Source organism: Equus caballus, chromosome 5 (assembly GCF_041296265.1).
Source record: "Equus caballus isolate H_3958 breed thoroughbred chromosome 5, TB-T2T, whole genome shotgun sequence".
Lineage (NCBI taxonomy): Eukaryota > Metazoa > Chordata > Mammalia > Perissodactyla > Equidae > Equus > Equus caballus.
In genome coordinates this window covers 32,115,422-32,127,500 of record NC_091688.1, presented here as the reverse complement: position 1 = coordinate 32,127,500, position 12,079 = coordinate 32,115,422, and the positions used below count along the sequence as shown (strand labels likewise).

The following is a 12,079-nucleotide window of genomic DNA, read 5'->3' as shown; positions in this document are numbered from 1 at the left end:
GAGAGTCCTCTTCTTGCGACCCCCCCAAGACGTACCTAGAGGCTCAGCCTTGGTACTTTCAGGCATCGCAAAGCTGAAGCAAAACAACGACCGCTCTTGCACCCAGCTGGGCCGAGCTATTCCGGATGACACACTGGGGAATTCCAAATGGGGCAGTTTCACTGGGACCTGGGAAAGGTCCTCTCCAATGGAGAATTCAAGAGGTGGACCGGGTAACAGCTTTCTTCCTGGCCCACCCCTCTCTCGACCCTCTTGCAGCTCACTGCCTGTGTGACTTCACTCTGCATTGCACCCCCTGGGTGTCCTCTAGGCTCCAGAGAGGAAGTGAGTCTGGTCCCGGGCTGCATAGCTGTGTTACATGGTCCCTTTGAGGGTGAGAAGCCAGTTTCTCCAATTGAAACATCTCCCACCAACAGCCAGAAAGAGTTCAGGTGGACCCTAGGTGGCTGCTAACACTTGGATAAAAAGCCGACCTGCCTCAAAGCCCAGAGCAGTAGCTGTACTCAGTTTGAGAAACAGTTGTATAAATGTCCTGTGTATAGACAAATGGATGTTTAGAACTACTCCACAGAGCAATACTTCTCAAACCTTAATGTCATAGGAATCACCTGGAGATCTTGTTAAAAATGCAGATTCTGCTTCAGCAGGTCTGGGGTCAGCCTGAGATCCTGCATTTCTAACAAGCTCCCAGGTGATGCTGTTGTTGCAGGTCCACAGGCCACACTAGCAAGTCCTGAGAGCATCCAGCTTTCTTCCATGATGTGCTCATCAGTTAATCCTGCCTCTTAGGCTCCTCCTGATAGCCTGATACTCTAGATCTCCTCCAGCTTGTCAAAACAGGGCTAAAACCAGCACATGCTCTTTATGTAGACAGACTGTCACCTTGAGATTTCGTGCAGAATTTAGAGAAGAAAACTTGACAACAAATGTTTCCCCCATCCTTCCCTTGCCAGAAATAAACAAACAGCAGGAACTGCTTATCATGGATGCAGCGTTTTGAAAAATTATTTTCTCCCCATGTGTAATTTCACTTTCTCACTAAATTATGCTCCTGTAACATGATCTGGTAGAGTACTCAATTGAAAGCTTCAAAAAACCACATCTTTATGACCCTTGAGTTTACCTGGCAAGCTGGTGGCATGTGAGGACATAGTATCAGGAAAAGTGCTCAGGGCACAGGAAGAGATTCCAGGTCCAGAGATGCTGAGGAGTGAGAAGTTCTCCATCGTCTGCCGACCTTAGAGTATGGATATCACACGCCTGCTGCCAAGAGGCTGGTTGGGTTGTCCAGACGATAAACATTCTGAGCACAGTTGACATCACAAGAAGGTCACATGATTCTACTCACTGGCTGGGTTGTCCCTTTCAAAGATGGGTGGAGTCTGTTGCAAGCAAGATTAAGTTTTTTAAAGATTTTTGTTTTGACTTGTCCTTCTTCAGTGGCCTGCCTTGATGGAGAATACCCAGAGAGAAGGAAGAATATAGTAGAGACTTGGTAGTGGCCCAATCTGTGTGCCCCGCTTTGCTCTTCTCTGTCACTCTTCTGTGTCATTGCTGTCACCCCCCAGCTCTGGGAACCTCTGTCTTCTCTGAATGACATCCTTGCTTTCCTTCTCCATCATCTGCCTGAACTCTGAGCCAGGTATTTTTGTTGTTTTGCTTTAGTTTCTGTTCTTTGGTTTGAGGTGTATTTTTTACATTTTCTTTGGAAATAATTTCAGACATTAAAAAGTTGCAAAAATAAAATTAGTACAAAAACATCCATTTGCCCTGTATCCACATTTTCCTATTTGTTAATCTTCTACCTATTTTGCTTTATCGACTCCCTCCCTCTCTCTGTCTCTGTGTGTGTATACATTTTTTTTTTCTGAGTTATTTGAAGGTAAGTTACAAACGTAAAGTCCCTTTGTGCCTAAATACTTCAACGTGTACTTCCTAAGAATAGGGACCAGATATTGTTTTAAATGGTTGGTGCTATTTTTAGCAAATGACTAAAACACAAATGGGTGGCTTACTCAACACTGTTTTGCTCATCATAGGCAGTTTGCTGGTGAGACTGCAGACTCCAGAGTGGCAAGGTCGCCCCTTCTCTTTGCTTCACTTTTGTCATAGAACAACCTAGCATGCTAGAGAGATGTGGAATCAGGGTGAAAGCTGATGATGCTGCTTTGAATATAAGCGGAAGGTGCCCCACTCCAGGTGCTCACGACAGGTGTCAACTAGTTACATGCAGTGCTTTGGATCTAAATGTGGATGTGTTTATGCTGTGAGGGAAAGAGCTGGCCCGCTCCGTGAGGAGCAGTGGGCTCCTCTGCAGTGTGTGGAGTGAGTATGTGAGCTTCGGCACACGAGAGCCCAGAGTTGTCTTCCTGTCTCTTATTTATTCATAGTGTTTACACATTTTCCGGACTGTGTAGAGAACTTGATTTCCTTGTGTGCCTCCTTCATAGCCTGGTTTGGAACATTAGAACGAGTTGGAATGTAAATTGATGCCATGCACTCTGGAAAGTTTGAGGCTCTTTGCAATTTCCCTTGGCCATTGTGGTAGAGAGAAAGATCATGGGTCTGGGAGTCAGCATGTGTGTGTTCTCATTCCCTCTCCGCCACTAGCTCCCTGTGTGGTATTAGGCAAACCTCTCTGCCACCTGCGTTTCTTTCCATTTTGTTAATTTAGACAGTTGGAGTAGGTGAGCATCTTCCTGGTCTAAAACCTAGTGATTTACATGTGGAAATGAGACAGTATAGTAATGAGTGGTGCACACAGGATCCAGAAGGCTTAGAATGTCATCCTGCCTTGGCCGAATACCTTCCTCCTAGTGCCAGCTGGTGGAACTTCAGATATACTTAATGTCGAGAGGGCTGAAAATATTGGGGGAAATATGGGAGGCCACATCAGCTCCTGTTTGTTGAGTTTTTAAAATAGAACTCTGTTTTGGTTTAGTTATTGAAAAGTTTATGGGAACCTGGTTATCCAGGGTTTGTTATACTCCTAGTCGCAGGGCCTGTGTCTTGCATGCTGTATCCTCTCAGTATTTTGTTGCTGGTGGCCCAGGCAGAAGGTGACACTCTCGAAGTGGTCGGCCACTACATAAAATATGTCTCTCTCTCTCGTTTGTTTCCCACCTGCTTTCCGAGCCCCTTTCTCGGACAGGTAAGACCATCTTTCTTATGGATGACTTACGCCCCCAATGCTCCCCTCTGCTTGGGTTTGTGCATGTTGGTGGGGGGGGTGCTGTTGGGAGGGCCACTCAACTGGGGTCCCATCATCTTTCTTTCCACCATCGCCATTATTTCCTGAACCACCAAGCTTCCAGCCCTGAGGAAGGGAGGGACAGGGTGCCGGGTCATTAGCGCAACAGCAGGAAAGGGGCGTACTGCACATCCCTTGGATGTGGAGATGGAGGGAGCCCCAGCCAGAGGCCCACTTTGGAGAAAAGGGCAGTTTGTCCCAGTCTGACCTCAAGAGCCCCTGTGGACCACTGCCAGAGGAGGGGTTTGGAGTGGCTCTTGTAAATCGAAAAAGGCTTAGGAACAGTTTCTCTACAATATCAGCCCATAATGCAGTCAGTTTTTAAGTATTCATATAAAAAGTCAATTAAACTAACTTATTAAATGCTTACTATTGTGCAAGGCCCTATGCTGAGCATTATAGAAAATAAAAATCACTTCAGATGCCACATCCCCTCGAGGAGCTTACCATTTTATTACAGAGACAAGATGTATTTACCTCAAAGACTTAGAGAATGGTAAAGAGAGTGTGTGATGGGCTATCTTTAAATTACTTAAGAATTCAGTGTATATCTTCTGAAGGGAAGAGAGCAAGAAATACAGGATATCCAAAATGGTGCATTATGCAGAAGTTACATTTATTCTAATGTGTTTTTAAAATAATAATGGGGCTCACAATTTACAAATCACTTTGACAGAAGTTTTTGGTCCATATGCTTTTTGAAATGAGTGTGACTGCTCTGAAAATTCACTTTAAACCGATAAGGAAACTGCCACGGAAGTATCTTAGCCAGGAAGTGGGGGGATTTGCCTTCCCCAGCGTACCTCTCTTGAACATTTGCTCTCCTTTCATGGTGGCCCAAATACTTTTCTGGTTTTGGAGAAAATAGTTAAATGCTTTAGTTTCCGAGGGCTCCTCTGCCAGTTTGCAGATTTCATGATTAAAGAAAAATTAGGAGGATGTGGGATATGATAGGCAAATTATGCAAAAGTGGATGACATGGCAAGACACACTCTTAGGAGAAGAATCAGGAATTGATAACCCTGTCGTAGGGGTGGGCTGGGAACTCCTGCTAGTGTGTTGGGTCTATACCTGGAGCCCAGCCAGCCTGAACCGATCAGTTCTGCGCCCCGTATCCCAAGGATGCTCTGATTGCGTTCCCGGCACATCCCCCCTGCAGTGGTGCTTTCCCTATGCGTGGGTTGGGGCGGTTACAGAGGTGAAGGCTGTGGGGTTCATCCCCACAGAGGAAGAGCTCCACTCCTCTTCCCACAGCTTCCTCCTGCTGCCCAAAGACCCTTAGACTATGGCTTATCTAGGTAGTTGGCTCAGAAGGGATATCACTGCTGAAACCACAATAAAGAGAACTGTTCCCCTGACCCAAGACTCAGCAGCGCAGGGCAGAGAAAACTGCTTTATGCGAAAGTTCGACAGAAGAAAAGATCCACCTTGACCTCAGTTACTCTTAGGAAGACTCATCGAGAATAGGTACTTGGCAGAGGTCTTGACTTGGAGAGGAGCCTAGTGACCTCCTTCTCCGAGACTGACAAAATATCTGGGGCAGTTGGTAAGGACAGAAAGCACAGGCCTGCTTCCAAGGCCCCAGAGAGGGTCTGACTACCTTAAGGACTGAGAGGGATTTCCAGGTGAGGAGAGGATGCCCGGATGTGAGTGCATGGACAGCATGGCTTAGAGCCCTGAGCTCTAGCCGTTCCAACTACAAACCTTGGGGCTACAATCTTGGCCTCCACAATTCTGCATCTGCAGAACAGGTTTGGCAAATCAATTCAAGATACTTTTGGAGCACCTACTATGTGCTAGACCCAGGCCAGCTGGTGAAGATACAAAGATGAATGAGACCTGGCCTCTGCCCTGCAAATATTTACAACCCAGTGGGTCTACATCCAGCCCTTTGAGTGAATCGTTCTAGCCAAAAGAGGACTGTCTACCAGGCACATTTAGGCGACCATTCTGTGATCCAAGCCTGGGCAAAGCAGTGAAGGGACCTGAGCTTTGGGTTTAAGTATTTGTATAAAAAGTCAACTAAACTAACTTATTAAACGCCTACCGTTGTGCAAGGCCAATAGTTCTAGCCCCTCCAGTAATTGGCCCTGTGATCTCAAGCCTGGCAGTTCATTGTTACTCTGAACCCCATCTTCCTCATCTATCAACATATATCTTACCAGGCCCCACCTTGCTAGATTGCCATGAGGATTAAGTGAGCTGGTGTTTGTCAAGCTCCTCCTGCTTCGTTGGCAGCGAGTACTTGTCCATTTGGTGTGACCTGGTTCTCAAGCACCACTTAGCCTCTCTCTGCCTGCTGCTGGCCCGTTCTCCCAAGTTCTACCTCAGGAGAAGTGAGCAACTGCTGGCCCACTTTTCCGTGGAGAAAATGTGCTCCACACATGGCTTTTCAGTGGGGAGCTTCCGCTCCAGGCCTCGCATTTGCCATCCCTCCACTGGCTTCTGTCCCAGGGCTTGAGTCAGAGAGCTCAGCGTGTGTTCACAGCTCAATGTCATATAGCATTGCTTCATCCTCATTTTTTCTTTACTTCAGAGGGCGTGGTGACCCCAAGGTAAGGGTCAAGGTCAAGCTGTGAGTCAAGGAGGTAGGTTTAAGGGGAGAAGCTAGCTTTTTTATGGCTCGAGTTCATCACTGATTAACTTGATTGGGGCAGAACTAGAATTTCTAGTCCCACATCCCATCAAGAAAACTGGATGGGAAGGTTCAAGAGTGTCTTTACTGGCTCTTTCATGACTATTTCCAAAGCCCTGTGAAGTTACAAGTTGTGGGCGTGGCGTAAGGAAAAGACAAGCCCCACTGCCCTCTACTCACCGGCTCCCTGTCTCTCCCTCTTTGTTCCTAGTGGACCACAGCATGTTTGAGAACTTGAACACAGCCCTCACGCCAAAGCTCCAGGCGAGCCGCTCCTTCCCCCACTTGTCCAGGCCCGCGGCCCCCAGCTCTGCCGCCCTCGGGTCTGTGGAGCCTGGTGGGCCGGGACTCTGGGTGGGCAGCAGCCAGCACCTCAAGAACCTGGGCAAAGCCATGGGGGCGAAAGTTAATGACTTCCTGCGGAGAAAAGAACCCTCGAGCCTGGGCAGTGTGGGCGCGATGGAGATCAACAAGACAGCAGGGGCCCAACTGGCCAGTGGGGCTGACGTGGAGGGTGAAAGGTGAGTGCACATCTCCCCTCGCACCCAAAAATCCCTACGGTTCTGTGGACCCACTGGAAGAGAGTCACAGACAAATGGGAGAAAATGACCCTAAAGGGGGGTGAAGTTGTCATGGGAACAATAGCTGACCGATTGGGCAATGTTAACGGGAGCTGACTTCACCCTCCATAGCTGTAGCTAGCGTTATGAGTGCCTGTCGTGTCTGAACGCTGTGCTACACCCTTCAGCTGCATTCTTTTACCTCCCCCTTACAGGAGCCCTCTGTGGTAGGCTATATTTCCATTTTGCAGATAACGCAAGTTCACAGAGGTAACGTGAGTAGCTTAGGATTACAAGTTAGTAGTTGTCAGAGCTGGATTCGAACCTAGGTAGCACCCAGAAGCTCCCCAGGTGGGTTCTGAAACCCAGCCATACCTGTGAACCGCGGCCCTGACTGCTCATAGAGGAGTGAGTGTCTGTCAGAGCCCACAGGGGCAGGGGAGGGAAACCCTCCCATTTCCAGGCCTTGTTTTAAACCCTATGCTCCCGAGGTGGTAACGTCCTTTACCAGGCTGATTGCATAGGTTCTGATGTGACACAGTTGACTGGGGGGTCTCAGCGTTAATGCTCTGTGCTGCTCTGAACACTAAGTGAGGTTGTGACAGCCTGAAAGCCTGTTCTTGTGCTCAAGCTGCTGAGACCTGTGCACTAAACCGAGAATGAGAGCCCGAAGGTAAAGCGCTCACCAGGTGGGTGAGTCCAAAGTGCAGTTGGAGTCAGAGAAGCAGGAATGCAGCAGGGACTGGTGTCTCGCCGTTCTTAAAGGATGTGTGTTTATTGTCATCCACCTTACAGGTCAGCCCTGCAAGAAGCGTTCCCTCGGCTGGATCCTCCACCTCCCATAACCAGGAAGCGAACCCCTCGGGCTCTGAAGACCACTCAGGACATGCTCATTTCATCGCAGCCTGTCCTAAGCAACCTAGAGTGTGGGACAGAGCTGTCCCATGGGCAGCCCCAGGACTCCCCTCCCACTGCCCAGCCTGTCCCAGCAGACGCTTCAGAGCCAGAGGCCTCCATGGAAATGAGGGATAGGGGCGAGGCTCTGCCCAATGGAGAGGTTTCCCTGTCGGTACCTGACCTAATCCACAAGGACAGCCAGGACGAATCCAAGCTAAAGACGACTGAGTGCAGAAGGGCCTCCTCCCCTGGCCTCATGGAGAGAAATGGCCTCAAACTCAGCCTGAGCCCCATCGGCCTGGCTGAGTCACTGGAGGCCAGCAGCCCCCATCCTCGGGCACGGACCTCCAGCCTTGACAATGAGGGCCCTCACCCAGACCTGCTGTCCTTTGAGTAGAGCCTCTTCTCATCCCTGCTGGCCACCCCCCTTCCCCTCTGCTTTCCCCTCCCCTGTGCACCCTGGCCTTTGCCCCAGCTCCTCCGTGCCCTTTGCACAAGGCACCAGCAGAGAGCTGATTCTCTCACACAGGCCGGTGCAGGGCCAGAAGTCCAGGAGTAGTCCTAGTTAAAGAGTCCGTCTGCGGAATGGCAGAGGGACTGGGGTGCCGTCCCTCATCCTCATTTTCCGTAAGCTCCTCTGGGTGCCAGCTGCAGACCTTGGATGTTGGAGCTCCTCTGCTCCCGAGTTGCCCTGGCTTCCCATTGAATGGCAGGGCCACCAGCCCTGGATAGGGGCTTGCAGGGGTTCTGTTTGCCTGTCTCCACATGCTGCCTGCTCCCCTGTTCTTCTTGCTCCTCCCTGGTGGCTTGGGAGGCCTCCTGCCTCAGGGGGAATTGGGCTGGATGAGGAATGATGGGCCTGGCTTGATGATGGTCCAGACCTAGAAAGCCACATACCCTGAGCACAGCCCAGTCAGGGCTCCTCCTGATCCCAGCACAGCACGGGCCCCTGGTTGTCACCTTGCCTCTGCCCCTGTGGCTGTGGACCAGAGAAGATGCTTACCAGGCCTGAGACCTTGAGGCAGCCTTGTTGCCTGGGGCTCTCAGGGTGTTTCCCGTCTGGCCAGATGGAGAAGGCAGTGAGCACTCCCTGGGGCAGGGCACAGAGCCGGCCACCGAGAGCGCCTGCCCCACGTGCCTGTCGGGGCGAGGCCTTGGGGAAGATGCCATGAGCAGCTACACTTAGGGTCCTGCACAGAAGGAAAGACCAGGGCTTCCCTTGCTGTGAGTGAAGACAGGGCCTGGCAGGCCCAGCAGAAGCAGCAGAGTATGTTCTGGTCTTGTTTTGGCTGGGGGAGCCAGGAACTTGGCTTTCAGGGCGCTGGTCCCAGGAGAACCCAAGCAGAAGTAGTGGAGAAGGCAGTGAAAACAGGACAAGGAAGGAGCAGTCACTGGGGGTCAGAGCAGCTCTTCAGGGACCTCCCACAGCCTGAAATGACGCAGTTCTAGGCTCCAGGCATGGTAAATGCCTGAGCCAGAGTGAAGGATGTGGGAGAGGGGAATGCGATGAGACGCAGCCGTGGAGGTGCACTACTGTCTGTGAAGTGGAGGTGCTTTGCTCTTGTGTTGAAACTGCCTGAGCCTCCTGCCGCCCTGGTCTCCCTAGAGGGGCCTCTCGCCTGCCTTTCCCTGGTCCTGATGCCTCACCTGTCCTCTCTCAACCTGCCCTCAGGATCTCTGTGACTCGGTTCATCCAACCCCAACTGACTCCTGCCCTCCTGGGTTAACCCACTTTTGTGTTCCTGTCTCCCACCAGGGGTCCTGTCGTGCTGTCTTCCTGTGGCCAGGAGACCCTCTCAGGGAGTGATCCCCACCCTGGGGGCCTTTGCAGCAAGAAGGGCACATCCCTTTTCTTGAACCGCGTGGCAGTTCCCTGGGAGAAGGCTGGGACTGCCACATCCTGCAGGCAGGCCACTTCCCGTGACTTCTGCTGCGTCCTCTTTTCATTGTTCGGCTTCCACCCATGAGCTCCGGGGCACCCAGACCTCACTTCCCACTTCTTCTCATTACCTGGTTCCTGCTCCCCTCCCCGCCACCTCTGCCATATAAAACGTCCAAGCTGACTCCTATAGACCTGGGAGCCTGTGGGGGCAGGGATCGCCAGGGTGCGGCCGCCCTCCCTGCGTTCTTGTTTCTGCAGCCGTGCAAGCTTCCCACAGCGCTCCCACCCCTCTTCTTCTACCCTGTCTTCCATCACCCTGGCAAACAAGTCTTCACTGCATGCTCACAGTGAAGCCTTGTCTCCCCTTCCCTGCAAGGGTCCATGCGTGCCAGGCACCTTGCAGGCCATGGTGAGGTGAGCAGGACGTTACTGAATGTGTAGATCCTGCCTTACTCCAAGAACATCACAAGGATGCGATGTCTGACCCTGATGCTCAGAAACTCTCAGGACTAGCATTATTTGGGGGCCTGTGAGTTTTCCCAGAATGGCTTGGGGTTTGGCACAAAACAGAGCTGGGGATGTGGGGGCAGAGAGCCTGAATACCCATGCTGGAGGCTAGCCCTTTGATCTGAGCTTCCATACCAGAAGCTCTATTTGCTTCTCTGATGGGGAACTTAGCAGCTACCTGCACTCTGGGGCTGCCTCCCCCTCCCCCCAGGGACCAGGTGGCTCTGCCCAGGTGATGTCGTAACCACAGGCACAGATGTTGTAGGCCCAGGCTGGCTTAAGCACCCTGTTCTGCTCCCCACACCCAGCCACAGCTGAAGTCCTGGCCCTAAGGCCCTAAGGCCCAATATTAGCACAGAGATCCTACGAGGTTGTCCCAGAACCAGTGCCAGGGTGACCTCAGAGTTCCTCAGACTCATGTCTGATACTGAATAAGAGGCCGTGGGACCCCGCTCTAGTCTTAGCTGGCCTCTCTGTGATCTCCGCCTCACTGTCCTCCTGCAGCAGGGGTGATGCTGCAGCCTCGGGGGGGCCCTCTGAGGCTGAAATCTGGTCCTAGATGCTGTGGAAGTTGTGTGGTGCTAAGGGCTGAGTGCCACCCAAAGGCCCACAGAAACAAGGACTTTTAATCCTGCTGAGGGCCTGGGCTCAGCCCAGCTCTTCTACCCAAAGCCCCACCTGGCTCCCTGTGTCTGTCTCAACAGCCTGACCTTCCTATGATTGTAGCATGGCAACCACATGCCCCAACCCCCACCACGTGTATGCACACACACAAAGCCCTCAGTCCAGCTTCATGGCCCTTGGTGGCCCAGTCTGCCCAAGGGCAGGGTAACAAGGAGAAATGAAGAAACAATCATCTAGGTCCCCATAAGGAAGTTGGGGCCACAGAGTCTCTTCTCCCCCAACCCCACTGTAACCCCATACTCAGCACATAGCTTTATCCTGATAGATGACAAGGTGAGCTTCCAGAACCTGGCAGGAGGATGGCACATTGCCCTGCACGGAGAGAAATGTGTCTGTGTTATGTATGTGGATGATATGAAGCCGGACATGCATGTAATCCGTCGACTTTTAAAGAATAGAGAGGTTGGCCCCCATTTGGAGAAGGAAGATTACAGATCTATTCTGAGTATTTTCTAGAGATTTTCTATTTATATTTTTAGTAATTTTCTGGTAGAAGGACACTGCGCAATAAAATGATTTGGTTTGGTTTCTCTGCGTCGTTTTTTTCTCCTGACTGATGAGAATTGGTTGGTTTTCTTCAAGCCTGACTTGTCGGCCAGGGAGCACTGGCGTTTTGCTTTGTGGGCCTGGAAGAGTGAAACGTGAGGGTGATAGAAATGTGAGGGAGATGGGCGTTGCCGACAGCCGCCAACCTGAGACCCTTGGGGGGGAAGGATCTCTCAGGATATGCCATCTTGCGTTCCCCTAACTGGCTGCTATGAAATTGTCCCTCTTCCAACCCCACCTATGGCTGTTTCAGGAGCTTCAACGTGATGTGCACAGGTAAGACCCTCCTGCTCGAGAAGAAGCAGGGCGGAGGTGCAGGTGATCCCCAGATGTTCCTCTAGGCCAATAACTCTTAAACTGGGGTCCATAGCCGCCTTCCACCAAGGAGAGGACAGAGTTACATGTGTGCGTGTGCAGACCTTATTCAGAGAGGGACCAGAGTCTGAGTCATCATCAGTAAATGTCAGTGAAATCCCAGGGCTGCTGACAGGCCTTCTCCCAGACTGAGGCAACCCTGACGCTAGCTTACTGAGAGAATGTGGCTTGGAGCAGAGCTAGCCTGAGCCCCTTTGCCCCCCTGCTGCCCCCAGGCCAGTGTCAGATCCAGGGACCCAGAGGACTCACACAGCTGAGAATCAGCCAGGCCTTAAACTTCCTTAAAAGGGAGAAAATGGAGAAGAGACAGGAAGGGGAAGGCAAAGAGGGGTTTAGTCCGTTCACAGAAGCCACACACGTTTCTAGAGGAGGAAGGATGGGGCCTCTCCGCCCCGCCCTGCCATGTGCCCTGATGACCATGCCTGCCGGGGGTTGGGTTCTTCAGTTCAGCACACAGGGGTCCCTGGCTCCACATCGAATGTGCCTTGTGCATGACACTAAGTCTCCAGGCCATTCTGCACGGAATTCCACTCCTACACTTCATTACTCAGAGGATGTGCAAGAGAACAACGGGTGCTCTAAGGTCGCTTGCTTGCTCTGCAGTGGGGCACGGCATGTTGTTCTGGGAAGGTAGGAGTAATGCAAAAACCAATCCAACGTATTCCATGCATGGGAAAAAGGCATGGAAAGTACAATAGCAACTCTTTCCTTTAAGCGTAAGCTCCAGCAACTTTCCGTCGGGC

At 51.5% G+C, this 12,079-nt stretch overlaps 2 protein-coding genes across 14 annotated transcripts in view; one reads left to right on the top strand and one right to left on the bottom strand.

The window, feature by feature from the left end:
- SPATA46 (spermatogenesis associated 46) overlaps positions 1-1,264 on the bottom strand; it is a 2,491-nt gene extending 1,227 nt beyond the window's left edge. The window contains exon 1 of one of the 2 annotated variants that reach the window (XM_001491579.5): positions 1,124-1,264. In XM_001491579.5, the coding sequence (XP_001491629.2) occupies positions 1,124-1,226 (103 nt within the window). In that variant the 5' untranslated portion in view covers positions 1,227-1,264. The remainder of the gene's footprint in view (positions 1-1,123) is intronic. The other variant, XM_070267919.1, reaches the window with a different exon arrangement.
- Positions 1-10,943, top strand: part of LOC100058633 (carboxyl-terminal PDZ ligand of neuronal nitric oxide synthase protein) — a 286,431-nt gene extending 275,488 nt beyond the window's left edge. For 11 of the 12 annotated variants that reach the window (XM_070267908.1, XM_070267904.1, XM_070267909.1 and 8 more), the window contains 2 exons: positions 6,097-6,406; positions 7,241-10,943. In XM_070267908.1, the coding sequence (XP_070124009.1) occupies positions 6,097-6,406; positions 7,241-7,739 (809 nt within the window). In that variant the 3' untranslated portion in view covers positions 7,740-10,943. Of the gene's footprint in view, positions 1-1,355; positions 3,152-6,096; positions 6,407-7,240 lie in introns of those variants that run through there. The other variant, XM_070267917.1, reaches the window with a different exon arrangement.
- Positions 10,944-12,079: the final 1,136 nt, after the last annotated feature.